Source organism: Callithrix jacchus, chromosome 5, assembly GCF_049354715.1.
Source record: "Callithrix jacchus isolate 240 chromosome 5, calJac240_pri, whole genome shotgun sequence".
In the NCBI taxonomy this organism is placed as follows: domain Eukaryota; kingdom Metazoa; phylum Chordata; class Mammalia; order Primates; family Cebidae; genus Callithrix; species Callithrix jacchus.
The window spans coordinates 160,054,984-160,074,531 of NC_133506.1; the positions used below are offsets into that span (position 1 = coordinate 160,054,984).

A 19,548-nucleotide genomic window follows, 5' to 3' on the forward strand; every position below is an offset into this window, starting at 1 on the left:
TTTGGAGAAGTGCCTGTTCATATCCTTTGCCCACTTTTTGATGGGGTTGATTTTTTCCTGTAAATTTGTTTAAGTTCTTTGCAGATTCTGGATATTAGCCCTTTGTCAGATGGATAGATTGAAAAAATTTTTCCCATTCTGTTGGTTGCCTGTTCACTCTGATGATAGTTTCTTTCGCCATGCAGAAGCTCTTTAGTTCAATTAGATCCCATTTTCTATTTTGGCTTCTGTTGCCATTGCTTTTGGTGTTTTAGTTGTGAAGTCCTTGCCCATGCCTATGTCCTGAATGGTGCTGCCTAGATTTTCTTCCAGGGTTTCTATGATGTCTGTTCTTATGTTTACATCTTTAATCCATCTGGAGTTAAATTTTGAATTAGGTATAAGGAAGGAATCCAGATTCCCCTGCCTCGGCCTCCTGAGTAGCTGGGACTACAGCCGCGCACCACCACGCCTGGCTAATCTTTTTTTTATTTTCAGTAAAGATGGGGTTTCACCATCCGCCCACCCCAGCCTCCCAAAGTGCTGGATTACAAGCATGAGCCACTGCGCCCAGCCTAAGCCCTGTTTAACTAAAGATAAGAGATCCATCAATGGCTCCCTCCTTTCAAACTTCAAAGTGACTTACTCATATGCAGTAACATCAGTGCCTTCTTCATCTTCAAACCTGGAAAGTTGTTCTGCCATACTTTAGCCACCAAAAAATGCAAAAATATATTATTAGATATTTGCTACACAAAACAGTGATGAAGAATTTATTTGAATAACAAGAATCTGAATCTAAGGATACAGTAAACATAACTTAGCTCACTGGAAGACCTAATATCTAAGAAAGAAAACTATAATATGTATACAGATAGAGAATATATAAATAATGTGTGTATAGACGTATCTCAAAGACTTTGTGGGTTTCATTCCAGACCACTGCAATAAAGCAAAAACTGCATTAAGTGACTCATACAAATGTTTTGGTTTCCCTATACATATGAAAGTTATGTTTATACTACACTGTAGTCTGTTAAGTGTGTAATGGCATTATATCTAAAAAAATTACATACATACCTTAATTTAAAACTACTTTATTGGTTTAAATATGCTAATGATCACCTGAGCCTTTAGTGAGTCATAATCTTTTTGCTGGTGGAGGGCGCTGCTTCCATGTTGATGGCTGCTGACTGATCAGAGTGGTGGTTGCCAATGGTTGGGGTGGCTGAGGCAACTTCTAGTAATATTTACTTTATATATATGGGCGTTCTGGTGTTGAGTGCATACAAATTTATAATTATAAACATATTACAATTATATCTCTCACTAAATTGAACCCTTTATTATTACATAACAATCTTGTTTGTCACTTTTTATGGTTTTTAATTTGAAGTCTGTTTTGTCTGATATAAGTATAGCTATTTCTGTTAACTTTTGGCTTCTGTTTGCATGGATATCTTTTTCCTTCCCTTCATTATCAGTCTATGTGTTTCTTTACAGGTAAGGTGAGTTTGTTTTAGATAAAATATAGTTGGGTCTTATTTTTCAATCCACTCAGCAAGTCTATATCTTTCATGGGGTATGTAATCTATTAACATTCAAAGTTACTAATGGTAGGTGAGGAGTTACTTCCAACATTTTACTATTTTCTGGTTGTTTTGTATACGTTTTGTTCTTTTCTTCCTCTCTGTTTACTTTTGAAGTTGGGTAGTTTTCTGCAGTGACAAGGTTTCATCCCCTTCTCTTTCTCCTTTATGTATTAACTTTAACAGTGACTTTTAAAGTTTTACATGTTTTTATGATGGTATCATCTTTTTACTCCCAGATGTAAGACTCCCTTGGGCATTTCTTGTAAGGCTGGACTAGTGGTGATGAATTATCTTGGTTTTTGTTTATCTGTGACAGACTTTATGTCTTCTTCATTTGTAAAGGATAGCTGTGCGGGGTATAATATCCTTGGTGGAAACTTTTTTTTTCTTTCAAAATTTTTAATATATCATCCCATTTTCTTCCAGTTTAAAGTTTCTTCTGGGAAATCAACTGTTAGTCTAACAGGGATTCCATTATAAGTGTCTTCATGTTTTCTCTTGCTATTTTACAAAATCTTTCTCTTTTTCACAATTTGACTATACGGTTTGGGTTGAATATATTTTGGGTGCTTTGATCTTCCTGGAACTAGATGTCTAGCTTTCCAGAGTTACAAAGTTTTATGCTATCATTTTATTAAATATGTTTTCCTCACATTTTTTCTTCAATTTTCCTTCTGTAATGCCCATAATATTTGTTAAATTAATGATATCCCATAAATCCTGTAGGCTTTTTTCACTCTTTTTTGTCTGCTTGTGTTATTTCAAAGACTTGTCTTCAAGTTCAGAAATCATTTCTTCTGCTTGTTTTTGTCTGTAAAGCCAATGATTGTATTTTTCATTTCATCCATTAACTGTTTAGCTCTTAGGACTTCTGTCTGGTTCTTTTTGTGATATCTGTATCTTTACTGAATTTCTCATTCAAATCATGTTTTCCTGATTTCACTGACTTGTCTATCTGTATTAACCTTATACCTCACTGAGTTTACTTAAGATTATTCTTTTGAATTCTTTTTCTGGCATTTTATATGTTTAAGATTGGGGTCTATTACTGGATAATTATTACTTTCCGACTGCCACACACTCCGGATGCCTGCCTGACATGCATTCCTGATTCCTTTTGGTTCCCAGTCCAAAATGGCAAGTCTCAAGGATCAGCTGATTCTAATCTTCTAAGATTAATTCTAATTAATTCTTAGAATAATCTTCTAAGGGAAGAACAGAACCCCCAGAATAAGATTACAGTCGTTGAGGTTGGTGCTGTTGGAATGGCCTGTGCCATCAGTATCTTAATGATCTTAATGAAGGACTTGGCAGACAAACTTGCTCTTGTTGATGTCATGGAAGACAAATTGAAAGGAGAGATGATGTATCGCCAGTGTGGCAGCCTTTTCCTTAAAACACCAAAGACTGTCTCTGGGAAAGACATAATGTAACTGCAAACTCTAAGCTGGTCATTATCACGGCTGGGACACATCAACAAGAGAGAGAAAGCCATCTTAATTTGGTCCAGTGTAATGTGAACATCTTTAATTTCATCATTCCTAATGTAAAATACAGCCCAAACTGCAAGTTGCTTATTGTTTCAAATCCAGTGAATATCTTGACCTATGTGGCTTGGAAGATAAGTGTCTTTCCCAAAAACCATGTTATTGGAAGTGGTTGCAATCTAGATTCAGTCTGGAGTTCACCCATTAAGCTGTCATGGGTGGGTCCTCGGGGAACATGGAGATTCCAGTGTGCCTGTATGGAGTGGAGTGAATGTTACTGGTGTCTCCTGAAGACTCTACATCCAGATTTAGGGACTGATACAGACAAGGAACAGTGGAAAGAGGTTCACAAGCAGGTGGTTCAGAGTGCTTACGAGGTGGTCAAACTCAAAGGCTACACATCTGGGGCCACTGGACTCTCTGTGGCAATTTGGCAGAGAGTATAATGAAGAATCTTAGGCAGATGCACCCAATTTCCACCATGATTAAGGGTCTCTATGGAATAAAGGATGATGTCTTCCTTAGTGTTCCTTGCATTTTGGGACAGAATGGAATCTCAGACCTTGTGAAGGTGACCCTGACTCCTGAGGAAGAGGCCCGTTTGAAGAAGAGTGCCAATACACTGTGAGAGATCCAAAAAGAACTGCAATTTTAAAGTCTTCTGATGTCACACCATTTCACTGTCTAGGCTACAACAGGATTTTAGCTGGAGGTTGTGCATGTTGTCCTTTTTATCTGATCTGTGATTAAAGCAGTAATATTTTAAGATGGACTGGGAAAAACATCAATTCCTGAAGTTAAGAATAGGAATGGTTTGTAAAATCCTACAGCTACATCCGGATGCTGGATGGTAGTAACCTTGTGTAGTCCTAAACTGGTCACCTCTGAGGCACCACTGCCAATGCTGCACACGGTGCAGTTGCCCCTTGAGCCAGATGGATGTTTGCTGTGCATTATATAACTTCCTGGCTCCTTCACTGAGCATGCCTAGTCCAACATTGTTTCCCAGTCAGTCACATCCTGGGATCTAGTGTACAAATCCAGTATTGCATGTCTTCTGCATAACTGTTCCAAAGGATCTTGTCTTGTGAACTATACATATCAGTAGTATACATTACCATATAATGTAAAAAGGTCTACATATAAACAATGCAACCAACTATCCAAGTGCTACACCAACAAAAACCCCCAATAAACCTTGAACAGTGAAAAAAATTGCTATTTCCATTTGAGGGTGACAAGTTTTCTTGCATTTTCATGACTGATGTGTTTCTATGTTGATTTCTATGCATCTGGTGAAAAAGTCACCTTTTCCAATTTTATGGAGTAGGTTTACTTGCATGAATTTATTCGTATGAATGGGTCTTGGGTATCAGTTCATTGGGGTATATTGATCTTGCTTCTACATGGATGCTGTAAATGTAGTCTCCGTGTAGTTTATTCAGCTGTGATCCACACTGGTAACATTTGCAAGTTTCTCAGTGTCCTAAGACAAGGAAGTTGGTGGTGATGGTGGGCTCACTGGGCTGTTTCTCAGGGTAGGGGTGTGTGCAGGCATAGAGTGGGTCAGAAAACTTGGTCAGCTTCATGGGGCTGGCCATGGTACTGTTACTCTGGCTAGAAGCATGGGAATACAGTTGCTCAACCAGGCCATGCCTGCCAGATGTGGCCTGCAGGGTAGTTTCTCAGGCCCAGGATGCAGGCATATGGCTGTTTGCCTGGCTTGGAAATATGCACTCCAGGAGTGGCCTGACAGGCTGTTTCCCATGCCGGGTATGTGGGTACACAGCTGCTCATCCAGCCTGGGGCCAATCTGCTGGGGGAAACTCAAGGTTCAAATGTGTAGCTGCATGGCTAAGCTGGACTGCAGGTATCTTTGCCAGGGCTGGCCAAGAGGGGGTGTTTCTCAGGCCTGGGATACAGTCAAATGACTTCTCAGCCATCCTGGGTGTGTGTCTGCTGGGGGTAGTCCATAGGGCTCTTCTAGTTCAGGATATGGGCATACTGCTGCTCAGCTGGCCTGGCTGGTGCCAGCTAAAGGAAACCCAGGGGACTGCTTCTATGACCCAGGATCTGTGCACAAGGCTGCTTGGCTGGCCTAGGGGAAGGCCTTTTGGGAGCAGCCCATGGAGCTCTTTCTCAAGTCCAGAATATGGGCATTCATGGCTGATTGGCTGGTCTGGAGGTGCCTCTGCTGGGAATGGGTACAGGACTGTTTCTCAAGCTCATGCAAACTTTCAGCCTACAGGGCTGTTCCTCAAGCTGGGATATAAGTATGTGAGTGCTTAGTTGACCTAGGGTATGCTGAGACATAGGTATGTGAGTGCTTAGTTGGCCTAGGGTATGCTGAGACATAGGTATGTGAGTGCTTAGTTGGCCTGAGGGTATGCTGAGACATAGGTATGTGACTGCCTAGTTGACCTAAGGGTATGCTGAGACATAGGTATGTGACTGCCTAGTTGACCTAAGGGTAAGCTGAGACATAGGTATGTGAGTGCTTAGTTGGCCTGAGGGTATGCTGAGACATAGGTATGTGACTGCTTAGTTGGCCTGAGGGTATGCTGAGACATAGGTATGTGAGTGCTTAGTTGGCCTGAGGGTATGCTGGCCAGAGTAAGCTCCCAGGGTTGTTTCTTGGCCCTGAGGCTTGGGCACACACAGCTGCTTGCTTCTCAGGTCTGAGACACAGGTGCGAGGCCCACTCAGTGGTGTGCCTGCTGGGGGCAGCCTGCGGGACTGTTTCTCAAGCACTTATTAAAGGCAGAGGGCTGCTGAGCAGGCCAGGAGCATGTCTGTGGTGGATGGGACCTGCAGGGCTGTTTCTCAGGTCCTGAGCATGGGTTCAGTCACTCTGTTGACCTGGGAGTGTATCAGCTGCTCAGAGGCTTAGGGTCCTCTCTCATTTGGGAGAGGGTATGTAGTGGTTTGGCTGGCTCAAGGGTGGGACCGCAGACTACTCCTATTTGCAAGCGTGGTGGTGGGGTTGATTTTCCTGCTCTACAGCACTTGAGCTACAGCCAATCCTGGGACCAACCTCCACACAGCCGGGGTTGTGGCTGTAACCCACCCATGTCGGCTTGGGGTATAAAGATAAAGCTCCATTGCTGGAGAGGTGCTGTGGCTACTGGCCCCCAGAGGAGGGCACACTCAAGAGATGACTCTGGTCTCTAAGCTGTGCTGCTCGCGCTGAGATCCCTACAGGTGGAAGGTCTTCACCTTGTACTGCTAGTCCAGGACACGCAGGTGTGTAAATTCTTGGCAGTACTCCAAATCGACCTCAGGGCTTTCAAAGACTGTGAGATTCTCCTGTTGTAAAGACTTCGTGTTTGTGATGGCAGCGGGGCTGGTGGGGATCTTCTGCTTGCCTTTACCCTGCAATGAGAAGTCCCTCCTGTCTCTGGGCCAATTCAATCCAGGTGGGAGAGAAGGGGCTGCAGAGGCCGAGTGCTTCCATGCTGTGGGGACTTCCAGTAACCACAGGTGTGTCTCCACTCCTTTGCTGCACTCCAGGACTATCCCTCTGATACTCTAATCAAATCTTAGATGTGCATTTGTTGCCTACGTTCATTCTTGAAGGGCAGATGAGCACCAGGCATCTCTAGTCATCCGTCTTGCTTGATTTAGCATAATTCATAAGGGCCCTAGGATTTTCAGAATAGTCAATGACACTGGCTTCAACTTAAAGTCACCAGCTTCATTAGCCCCTAACAAGAGAATCGGCCTGTGCTTTGAAGCTTTGAAACCATGCAGTGACTTGTCCTCTCTAAATATAAAAGTCCTAGATGGCGTCTTCTTCCAATAAAAGGTTATCTTGTCTACATTGAAAATCTGTTGTTCGGTGTGGCCATCTTCATCAGTTACCTCAGCTAGACCTTCTGGCCAACCTGCTGCTGCTTCTGCGTCAGCACTTGCTGTTTCTCCTTCTCCTTTTATGTTATGAAGAGGGCTTCTTTTCTTAAACCTCATGAACCAACCTGTTAGCTTCAAGCTTTCCTTCTGCAGCTCCCTTACCTCTCTCAGCCATCACTGACTTGAACAGAGTGAGGGCCTTGTCCTGGATTAGGCTTTGGCTTAAGGGAATCCTGTGGCTGATTTGATCTTTTTTTTTTGAGACGGAGTTTCGCTTTTGTGACCCAGGCTGGAGTGCAATGGCGCGATCTTGGCTCACCGCAACCTCTGCCTCCTGGGTTCAGGCAATTCTCCTGCCTCAGCCTCCTGAGTAGCTGGGATTACAGGCACACGCCACCATGCCCAGCTAATTTTTTGTATTTTTAGTAGAGACGGGGTCTCACCATGTTGAGCAGGATGGTCTTGATCTCTTGACCTCGTGATCCACCCGCCTCAGCCTCCCAAAGTGCTAGAATTACAGGCTTGAGCCACCGCGCCCGGCCAGAACTGTTCCTCTTTTATCCAACTAGATCGAAGAACGAAGAAAGATAGAAAGGTAACTGTAGATACTACAGTAATAAGACTTTAGAAAACAGTGTCTAAGACTCTGTGTTGTTATGGAGTCTCCATAACACGGAAGACATGAGCTTACCAAATCTGAATGTATGTATGCCTATGTGTGTGTGCCTATGTGTGTATTACATGTGTATGTTTACATCTAGCTTTCTATTTACTTAAACCTCACATTTTGTTGAGTTCATGAGTTACTGTTATCATTCCACTGAAAGCAGTGCTGATGGAATAAAAAGGTGCATAGACATAAAATGAATTTCTCTTCTTTGACACTATTAGCAAATACACTTTTTTTGCACCAAAAGGAATAGGTTTTCCATAAATATTAAACACATATATATATAATAAGTGAGGATATGTAAATCCTACCATATAGTCCAGTAAGTAAAGTCCAACAATTAACAAAGACTCATTCATCATGGCTAATTAGAGAATAAACTACATATATATAAATTAAACCTATATACATATTAGAAATATATTTTAATTTACCCATGTATCCAATGTCCTATATAATAATTTTTTTTTAATTTATTTATTTGCCGGCTTAAAAATCAATTCTACATACAAAACTCACATACTACTACTTAACAAGCAACAGCAGAATTCTCACCTCGATGTTTCCTTAATCAGCCACTGATTAAACACAATCCTTTTATAACTTCTGTAAAATCTCATTCACTTTGAAAATTTTCTTGAGCATATCAGGTTTTCCATATTACTTATACCTTTATGATTTATTTCCAGGAAAGGTTTTCATATGACTGGGAAAACCCTCCACGATCCCTTCCTTTCACCGATCATGTTGGTCTTTCCCGCCCGTGAGAAACAGTGAAAAGCATCTGCACACCTAAGGAAGAGCGGCATCCAGTGAGGTGGTGGGTTTGGGTTGAGTCTGGGCACCAACTCATATGTGGACAGAGCTCTCAAGGCTGTGGGACAAGTCCATGTTCCATTAGCTCCGTTCTTTTCTGCCCAGGGCTTCACTGCACCTGTGGGCCACTATCTCCTCCATGTTGCAAATAGGATTCTCTCCTCCCTTGGAACTCTCTGGTAGGGTCTCAAACTCAGGAAACCTGAGTCCCTTAAAAAACTGTGTCTCTTAAAAAAAACTACTGCCCCAAAGGCAAACCCACCATCAGAGGGGATGGAGCCCCTGACTTAACCCTATCTGAGGGGCAGGAAAGACATCCATGATTGGTGAAGAGTTATTGGTGGTATTTGAACGTGAGAAGGCAAAACATTACAAGGACAAGCAAGGTGGGTATTTACAAACTGATGTTGAATTTATAGAAATTTTGCCAGGAAAAATGTATATATTTGTCACTTTTACTAGGAACTAAGGGTGACAAATACACCAACAGGAAGAAGCAGCTCTCCTATGACCTGACCAAAGCAACTCCATCAAAAAAGGATGCAAAGTTACCTACAAACGCTACAATGAAAAGAATTGGAAATGCTGTTCAAAAACACTCCGTACGGCCATGCAGGCTCCTGAGAGTCAATTCCACAAATGTCCATCTGTCTCCTTGCTTCATGGTTCCACTGTGGGATGGGTTTGTTTGTGCACGTGTGTTGAGAGAATTATGGATGGATGGATAAGACGGATGGATGGATACATTTGTTTATGTGCCTGTGTGTGTGTACATATAGTTCTGTGCACTTATGCATATACATGTCTTTATCTATTTATAACTCACCTGTTACTGGTACCTGAATGCTCCTGGGTTGCTACCATCAACTTACTTGTGTGTGGACTAGAGGATGGTAAGAGAATACAGTCAGACAGGGGACACAATTTTAAATTTCCTTTTTTTTTTGAAAAATTAGCTTTTATTACTCTAGACGGAAACGGATTAATTTCTGACTATTCACATGCATACAACTATTGGACCCTGGAATGGCTTCCTTTTTTATTAGAAATGAGGATTTGTATGATGGCAATCAACATCTTAGGCTGGAAAAAATAGTAATACTTCCAGATTTAACCAAACCTCTTTATTATGACCTCAGTCCCAATGTGTGACAGCCTTGACGGTGGCAGTTATTTCAGTCAACTCCAGTTTGTAGGTAGTCAGCCCTCTTATTCCATTGAATGTCCTGCTTCAAAGGCCCTTACTTTCGCCTACCATGGTAGTCTCTCTTGCCCCACAAAAAGGGTCAAGTAACTAAAAGTCTGACACAGGGGCAAAATCTAATATGATGGTGATTTGTGGTTTGGTGCACCAGCCTTCATGATGGCAGAGTTCTGGGGACTGGAGGACACCTCCAAGGCTCTTAGCTCTGATCCTTTCTGCTGAGGGGTTCACCCTGACTGCTTCTACCTCTTGCTCCAAATAGGATTCTCTCCTCCCTCGGACAAATCTAATATGCCTGCTACTAACTAAGGGTGACAACAGAGTAACAGACGGAAGCCTTTCTCTATAGTCTATTCCTCTTTTATCCAAAAATAACTGTAAAAATGTGTAAGTGTTCCTAAACCTTCTACAGTGAGAAGATTAAGAAACTGTATCTAAGATACTCTAGATTGCCATGGCCACTCCTGAGAGAAGATCCCACAAATCTCAATCTCTTTCTCTGTCATTGTTCTGTTTGAGCGTGTGTTTGTGTGTGCATCGTTTATAAATCACATTTCATCAGTGACTATATCAGTGATGGATCCTAATAGTTTAGGTAGTGAACATAGCAATGCATCCAGATCAAGGGACTGTATTTTCACTAAAACGTGTAACAGCCTTTTTCGAGGACATTTAATTCCAGTTCAACTTTAATTTGTAAGTCCCCCTTCTTATAATCCCATCTGAATTCCTCATTCTCAGTCACCTTGAAACACCTCCTCACTTTTCACCAATCCTAGTTAGTCTTTCCTTCCCAAGAGTCGGGGTCAAGTAGCCACAGGCCTCAAAGTAGGGCAGCATCCCATGTGATGATGGGTACGGGCCAAGGAGTCAGCCTCACACAGTGCAAGAGTTCTGGAGGGTGGGGGAATACTTCCAGGGCTGTTATCTCTCTTCCTTTTTTTTTTTTCCCCGCTGGGAGTTCTGTGCACTTTGTCCGCTGCTGTCTGCATCTGGCTCCAAGCAGGATTCGCTTCTCCCTTGATCCACGCTACGAGTACAGTCTCATTCCCACAGAAAAGAAAGGTGCTCAACACTAACATAAAAAGCCACCCTCTATGAGTTCGTCCACATTTCTTACGTCTTTCTAAAAACAGAAGAATATTTTTCCCAAAGTTCACCCTGAGAAGATGCTAAAAATAGTTTCAAGGGAACTCCTTGTCCCCATGGATGCTCGTGACAGTGAATAGCCCGAATCTCAATCTCTCTGCATGTTGTATGTATGAATGCATGTATGTGTGTGTTCATATACACACGCATACATGTACAGTTGTATTCCTTTAGTTCATATATTGCATTGTCCAGTCAACCAGAAGTCCCTTTCAATTCACACACAGGGCAGTGCCAAAGAACTTAAAACATACACAGTAAGACAACATGTAATGTCCCAGCTTTAACGTTTTCAGTTAAAAATAGTTCCAATTACTTTTCAACCTGTGAACTGCTTGATCGTTACAGAATTCAGGTGTGTATTTGGTTATTTGGAATCCTCCATGCCATTTTCCCTATGCACCATACTTTACATCATTGTAGCACACATTTCACACTTACCCAAGACTCAATGACTCAAGATTTAACTGAATTCCCTATCACTGAAGCTGACCAATGCTTGACAGCCTTTTGAGGGTGAATTTCTTTTAAATTCAACTCCACTGTGCAGGCAGTCAGCCTGCTAATCCCATCTGAGGACCCACTTCCTGGATACCCCCATCACTTCCTTCCTTTTGCGCATCATGCTAGTCTTTCCTGTCCCTGAGACACAGGCAAGTAGCTGTGGGCTTAAGGAAGGGCTGCATGCAATGAGGTGGGCTTGGGGTTGGCTCTGGGCTCCAACCTCACATGTGGACAGAGCTCTGGAGGGTGAGGGACAAGTCCACGTTCCATCAGCTCTGTTTGTTTCTGCCAAGGGTTTCTCTACTCCTTGTCAGCTGCTATCCCCATGTGGCAAATAGGATTCTCTCCCTGGTAGGGCCACTCTGTTAGGCTCCTGAACTCAGGAAATCTGAGTCCCTGAGGAAACTGCTTACTATCAACTATGGGTAACAAAGAAACTCACAGGAAGAAGCAACTCTCCTATAACCTGCTCCTCTTTATACAACTCCACCAAAGACGGATGCAAAGTTACCCACAAATGCTGCAATGTGAAGAACTGGAAACCCTGTTTAAAATCACTCCTTAGGGCCATGCTGTCTCCTGAGAGTAAATGCCACAAATGCCCATTGGTCTCCTTGTTGTGTGTTTCCATTGTGGGCATGGGATTGTGTGTACATGTGTGTTGACAGAAGTGTGTATGGATAGATGCATGGACGGATGGACAGATGGATATATTTATGGGCCTGTGTGTGTGTACAGCTCTATGCACACTGATGCATATGTGTGTCTTTATTCTCTAATTATAACTCACCTTTCATCGATAGGTGCCTCCTGACTTGCCCCTGCCAATTCATTTGTGTGTGAACTAGGGATGATAAAAGGATACAGTCAAACAGGAGACACAACTCTAAATTTACTTTTCTGGCAAAACTAGCATATAAACCAGATAACTTGTAACTACTCATGTATATAGCACTACTTGGGTCTGAAATGTCAATCTTTTTCATTAGAAATGAGGATACACATGATGGATACCAATATCTCAAGCTACGGAAAATAGTAATGCCTCCCGATTTAACTAAACCTCTTTATTAGACCTCAGTCCCACATGTCCCAATGTGACACCCTTTGTGGTGGCAGTTATTTCAAAGTCAACTCCAGTTCGTAGGTAGTCAGCCCTCTTATTCCATTGAATTTCCTGCTTCAAAGACCCCTCCATTAGCTCCTTACATTCACCCACCATGGTGGTCCCTCTTGACCCTCAAAGTGGGTCAAATAACTAAAGGTCTGACACAGGGGCGCCATCCAGTATGACAGTGATTTGAGGTTTGCAGCACTAGTCTCCATGGTGGTAGAGTTCTAGGGGGTAAAGAATACCTCCAAGGCTCTTAGCTCTGATCCTTTCTGCTGAGAGCCTCACAGCACCCTCACTATTCCTAACTCCTCCTTCCTGCAAACAGGAATGTCTCTTCTCTTGGCCCACTCTAGTATGTCTCATACACAGAAAATCTGAGTTTCCAAGGCATTTGCCTGCTACTCAGGGTGACAAGACAGTAAGAGACGGAAGCCTCCCTGTTTACTCTGTTTCTCTTTTTTCCAAAACAACTATAAAAATGTGGACATTTACCTATACATGCTACAGTGAGAAGATAAAGAAACTGTGTCAAAGACACTCTGTACTGCCATGGACACTCCTCAGAGTAAATCCCATTAATCTCAATCTCTTTCTCTGTCATTATTTTGTGTGTGTTTTGTGTGTACATCTTTTATAACTCACATGTCTTCAGTGGCACTATCAATGATGTTTCCTGCCAGCTCATTCAGATGGGGACTAAAGGACAAATACGGTCAGACTCAGACACTATGTGTAATTCTAAATGTTTTGCATCAAATAGCTAGTTACTCTATGAGTCATTCCCTGGTTACCCTTTAAATCTTCACATGTATGTATATCACTAAATTCACCTGATTTGGCATTTTTTCAATGAGAAATGAGGTGGTGTATGTCAACAGTGAATATCTTAGGTTTTGTACATAGCAACGCATCCAGATTAAGTGACATATCATCACCTCCATGTGTCACACTCTTTTTCGAGTACTGTTAATTCCAGTTCAACTTTAGTTTGTAAGTCCCCTTCTTATAATCCCATCTGAATTCCTCATTCTCAATCACCTCCAATCACCTCCTCACTTTTCACCCATTTAGTGGTCTTTCCTGCCCAAAAGTCAGGGCCCAGTGGCTGCTGGCCTCAAGCAAGGGCTCTATCCAATGTCATGATGGGTACAGGCCCAGGGAGTCAGCCTCACAGTGGCAGGGCCCTGGAGGCTGAGAAATACTTTCAAGGCTATTAGCTCTGTTCTTTTTCCGCCACTGGCTTCTCTGTTCATCATCCACTGCTATCTCTTTCTGGCTCCATGCAGGATTTGCTTCTTTTTTCGGTCCACACTCCTAGAACAGTCTCATTCCCATAGAAACAACAGGTGGCACACACTAACATAGCAAGCCTCCCTCTATGAGTTCTTCCCCATTTTCCTGCCTCCATCCAAAAGACAAAAGAATATTTTGTACAGAAGCTGATCCTGAGAGGGCTCTTGACATAGTTTCAAGGGAGCTGCTAGTTCCTGTGTATGGTTCATGGCAGTCAATAGGCAAATCTCAATCTTTCTGTGTATGATGCATGTATGTGTGTGTTCATATATGCATATATACATGCATATTCCTTTAGATCACATGTTACATTGCCAGTCTACCAGAAGATCCTCTTTCAATTCACACAGAGGGCAGGGTCGAAGAATTTAAAACGTACATAGTAAAACAACGTGCAACTTCGTAGACTTAACGTTTTCAGTTCTAAATAGTTCCAATTACTTTTCAACCTGTAAACGGCTTGACCCTTACACAAGCCATGTGTGTATTTGGTTGTTTGGATTCTGCCATGCCATTTTTCCCTAAGCATCATACTTTATATGATTGTAGCATACATTTTAGACCTATCCAAGACTCACTGACTCAGATTTAACTAAAACTCCCTGCCACTGAAGCTGACCAATACATAACAGCCTCTAGTGGGTGAATTTCCTTTAAAATTGTTATAAAAGAACTAAGGGTGACAAATACACAAATCGGAAGAAGCAGCTCTCCTATGACTTGTTCCTCTGAATATAACTCCACCAAAAAAAGATGCAAAGTTACCTACAATGCTACAATGAGAAGAACTGGAAACCCCATCATAAAACACTCTGTGTGGCCATGCAGGCTCCTGAGAGCAAATTCCACAAACGTCCATCTGTCTCCTTGTTTTATGTTTCCATCGCGTGTATGGGTTTGTTTGTGTTCGTGTATTGAAAGAGTGTACGGATGGATGCATGGATGGATACATTTGTTTCTGTGCCCGTGTGTGTGCAAAGTTCTACGCACACTTATGCATATGTGTGTCTTTATGTATTTATAACTCACCTTTCATTGATAGGTGCCTCCTGGGTTGCTCCTCTCAATTCATTTGTGTGTGGACTAGAGGACGATAAAAGATCAGTTAGACAGAAGACATAATTCTAAATTTACTTTTTGGAAAAGCTAGCTTTCATTGCTTCCATTACTCTACACACAAACCAGTTTATTTCTGACTATTCGTGTGTATGTAACTATTTTAATCTAGAATGTAACTTTTTTTATTAAACATGGGAATTTATATGGTGGCAACCAACATCTTAGGCTGGGGATAAAATGAATGCTTCCTGATTTAAGTAAAGCCTCTGTATTATGCCCTCAGTCCCAGTGTGTGATAGCCTTCGTTGTGGCAGTTATTTCAAACTCAGCTCCAGTTCGTAAGGAGTCAGTCCTCGTATTCTACTCAATGTCGTGCTTCGAAGGCCCTCTAACACCTCCTTACCTGATCGTCTCTCCTGTTCCTCAAGCAGGATAAAGGAACTGCAGGTCTGAGTCAAGGGCACAGTCTGATATCATGGTATTTGGAGTTTGGAACATGGGCTCGATCTCTTCACCTCGTGATCCACCCGCCTCGGCCTCCCAAAGTGCTGGGATTACAGGCGTGAGCCACCGCGCCCGGCCAGCACCATGTTTTTAAATGTTACTAAAAAGACTGCATTATTGCCAAATTGTTTACAAATGTAAAATAATCACATTGAAAAATAAACATAATTTTTAAAGAAATTTAATTAACTTATTCCAAAACATAAAATACTCAGAAAGAACACATGTTACTTAACAAGACAAAGATAAGAACACTAGTGGAAAAATGGGCTAAGTTCACGAATGGACCATTTCAGAAGAAATCCCAAATGTTGTAAGCATATAAACTGAGGCTCAGACTCACAACTTATCACGTAAATGCAAAGTAAAATGCAGTGTGTTACCATTTATTAGACTGGTGATACAAATAAAAAAGTGTGATTACGTCAAGTGTTGCTGTGAATGTGTATGTGTGGGAACCATCAACCACTGTTGAGATGCAGACTGGTATAACCATTGTGAGAGCAACAGGCAGTATTCAGTCAAATTCAAAATATGCAGTCCCATGGCCCATCGAATCCTGCTTCATCTTCCTACAGAAATACTCAAATAGGTCTATAGGGGTCCGGCATAAGGATAATCATTTTGCATCACTCTTTGTGAAGGCAAATGGTAGGAAGCAATATATGTGTTCCTCACAAGGGGAGGCATGCCTTTGAATTTTTCATATAAGTTAAAAGCAACAACTAAAGGTATACACAAGAAGAATCTTATGTTATTGAGCCAAAAACTAACAAAATGAGATACAACTTAATATCATTTAAGTAAATTTAAAAAGTAACACATATAGGCAAAACAACAAAACATAGTTTACCAGAACACATATAAATATATATACTGTATATTCAACATATTAAGATTGTTGCATATATGTATCTACCTATATATGTCAATATGTCTATCTATACTCTCATCTATATACTAAAAAGGCCTACAGGTGGCAATGAGCCAATAGCAATGAGCATACCAAATGTACAAATAGTTTCTAAGAGGAATCAAGGTCTTTGGGTAAATGGCTGATTCCAGGGCTGAGGAAATGCTCAAAATGTGACGGGGACATGTCAAGTCAAGTGGACACAGGAGCTAGACTTTAGGGAGTCCCACTGGCCAAATATGGGACCATTTAAACATCAAAATAAATAATGACAGAAATGGATTGTAATCCATTGAAATAAAATAAGAATTTATAAATTAATACTAATAATAAATAAATAGGGGTAGGAATAGCTCTTCCTTTTAATAGAATGATTTTAAAAACTGTAATATTTAATAGGAGAGTTACTTGATCTGAAAGTGGTATTCTATCCTTTCAAAGGCTATGAAATTATTTTGTGTCATCTCATATAAAAGATGTAATATTCTTTTTTTTTTTTTTTGAGACGGAGTTTTGCTCTTGTTACCCAGGCTGGAGTGCAATGGCGCGATCTCGGCTCACCGCAACCTCCGCCTCCTGGGTTCAGGCAATTCTCCTGCTTCAGCCTCCTGAGTAGCTGGGATTACAGGCACGCGCCACCATGCCCAGCTAATTTTTTGTATTTTTAGTAGAGACGGGGTTTCACCATTTTGACCAGGATGGTCTCGATCTCTTGACCTCGTGGTCCACCCGCCTCGGACTCCCAAAGTGCTGGGGTTACAGGCTTGAGCCACCGCACCTGGCCAAAGATGTAATATCCTAAGAGCTTGAATTTAGCTTGTCTCTGAAGAATCTGATGAATAATCTTGACAATAAGAAAGTGAATGCTGAGATTTTAGAGTGAATAGACATTTTTAATCTCATAATCTACTTTTTGTTGACTAAATACCCCTCTCACATTTCTAAGACATCTAAAAGTAGCTGTTAGACCTATTAAGTCCTCCTGATGAAAACTGAAATGTTTGGAGATTCCATCTTTGCATCATCTTTTAAACATTTTTTCCATGAAAATTCTTCTTCAAATGAACTTGTAGATATCAAACATGCCCAGTAAACTTCACATCTGCAAGTGATGAACAGATAAACTGCACAGGAAACACGTTTGACAAATGTACCAGCATTTCCTGTTGTAGAATCCTTGGGCCATATTAAGGGCATTATTAAGCTGGCATCTCATAAAGTGTATAGAATGAACCACTCATTTGGGAAGATGTTAAAAGGAAATAGTAACAACAGCCAAACTTGTTTTATTTAAATGTATAAAATTAATTCCAAATATTAAAAATATTTGGTGACTATACTGGTAATCTTGGGATGGTAAAGAACTTTGAGTATGACACACACAGCATTAGTCATTAAAGCACCAATCGTATCTGAACACACGAAGCTTATTCTAAAGCTCTATGTAAGGTTGCAATATTTTACCTTAAACATCAAATGCAAAAACATATTAGAGATTTGCCACATAAAACTGTCATGTGACCAATTTATTTGAACAACAAAATTTCTTGAATCTAAAAGATAAAGTAAATATGACTTAGGTCACTTAAGATTTAACTTTTTAGAAAGAATTTTAGAATCGGTGTCCAGAAAACTATTTTCCCATCGATATGAATAATTCTGAGACTGAACTCCTCCAATCCCCAATATATATTATGACATCACTTTTCATTGTTGGCTCCAGCACTGATTTCTGATGTCACAGTGCAAAGGATTTAAAGGCAAATAGTAAGAAACAACATAAATTCATACACTATTTTTTTGGGTTCAAATTTGCTATGATTGCGTTAAAAAATTACAATGTGTTGTCCCTTAAAAATTCTCATGTAAATCTGTTATTTGGAACCTGGCACTTCATTTTTCTCTAGAATGAAGTTTTTATGTGTTGGTAATAAAAATTGTTTAGGACTTTCCAAGAAGTCTAATAAATCAAGATTTAAATACAATCCTCTATCACTGAACCTGATCATCATGTGTGACAGCAAATTGAACTTAAATTTACCCCAAATTCATGTTCCATTTGTACGCACACATTGTTCTTGCCCATTTTGATTTCCTAATTCTCAAATCCTTCCATCACCTTCATGCTCTTCATGAGTCACAGATATCTTTTCTTCTCCTCAAACAGGATCCAGTGACTAAACCTGAGGCAGGGGCTCCATCCAATGTGATGATGGCTTTGGGTTTGGGGCACAAGCTCTGCAGGGTGAGGGATAGACACAGGGTCTCTTAGCTCCTTTCCTTTTGTTGAGTGCTCCTCTGCTGCCTGTCCAACACTACCGTCGTCTTTCTCTAAGTAAGATTCTCTCCTCTCTTGGATCGCTGTTGATAGAGTCTCATACACAGGCTTTCTGATAGTCTCCTAAGGGCTTTGACTGCTAATTACTAAGGGTCACAAACTTTGAGTATCAAGTGTCCCTCTTCTGAGCTGATCTTATATTTTCCACTTAGGTTCAAAAACAATGTTACCTAAAGATGCTTATGGTCTCATAGAAAGCTCTTATTGCCATTGACGCTCCCTGTAGTTTTTACCTGTTAGATCAGTCAACTCACCCACTGCTGTCATTGTTGTCAGAACATACAGTAGAAGCTGTTGATGAATCCAGAATTCTACCAAACAGTAAAAAAAAACACATACAAAAAATAAAGTCAGATATTTTGGAAGGCAATCAGGACGCAACAGTATTTCAGGACAGGAAAAGTAAAATCAGAGGAATTTTGACAAGAATGAAAGAAACAATTTCAGGGTCCAGCACTAGTACTTCTGAGACAGGGTGTGTGTGTGTGTGTGTGTGTGTGTGTGTGTGTGTGTGTCTGTGTGTCTGTGTGTGTAAGAAAGGACACAGAAAAAATAAGGAAAATGTCAGAGTATTGAATGTCCCTATATGAATGGCTAGTTTGTGAACTGAAAGTAGATTATATGTTCAGAATGATTCTGTTTTCTTTTTGTCTGGATTCATTTCTTTAAGTTATGTGGCTATATTTTATAAAATCAAGACTTCCAAAATCTTCCTAAACCAGTAGCTGCAGATAGGACCATATGAGGATCAAGCCTTGGGTGTCATCTCTAAGAACACGTTGCAGGCCACACTCATATTCTTTTATTCTGCTTATGCAAGGGTGGGCTGTCTCCAAAACACTTTAGCTATTCACAGATATTAAAATGTCATATAATTGTAACATCCACTATGTTCCTTTATAAGCCACCAATCTCACTAATAAAAACCAATTTGTGACTTTCATTGTAATAATTAACAATGTTTCAGGTGTTAACTGAGATGGGACCACTGAAGCCCTTTTGGTGGCCATCTCTATGGAGTGGCTTCCTGAGCTGAACCCTAGCTCACCTGATCCTTGAACAGAGCATCCACCATTA

General features: G+C 41.0%; 1 protein-coding gene and 1 pseudogene across 16 annotated transcripts in view; one reads left to right on the forward strand and one right to left on the reverse strand.

Annotated features, from left to right (window-relative positions):
* Nucleotides 1–19,548, reverse strand: part of LOC100398471 (phosphatidylinositol 3,4,5-trisphosphate 3-phosphatase TPTE2) — a 112,511-nt gene that overhangs the window by 74,789 nt on the left and 18,174 nt on the right. For 9 of the 16 annotated variants that reach the window (XR_013536224.1, XM_054256808.2, XM_054256806.2 and 6 more), the window contains 4 exons: nt 14,687–18,782; nt 12,041–12,094; nt 9,220–9,276; nt 626–685 (listed from right to left, as the gene is read on the reverse strand). Coding sequence is in view for 14 of the 16 variants with exons in the window: in XM_054256808.2 (XP_054112783.2) it covers nt 626–685; nt 9,220–9,257 (98 nt within the window). In the remaining 2 variants the exon portion in view is untranslated. Of the gene's footprint in view, nt 1–625; nt 686–7,350; nt 7,473–9,219; nt 9,277–12,040; nt 12,095–14,686; nt 18,783–19,548 lie in introns of all 16 variants that reach the window. The other 7 variants (XM_054256811.2, XM_078375327.1, XM_035302535.3 and 4 more) reach the window with 6 other exon arrangements.
* LOC100414395 (L-lactate dehydrogenase A chain pseudogene) lies at nt 1,467–3,877 on the forward strand (annotated as a pseudogene).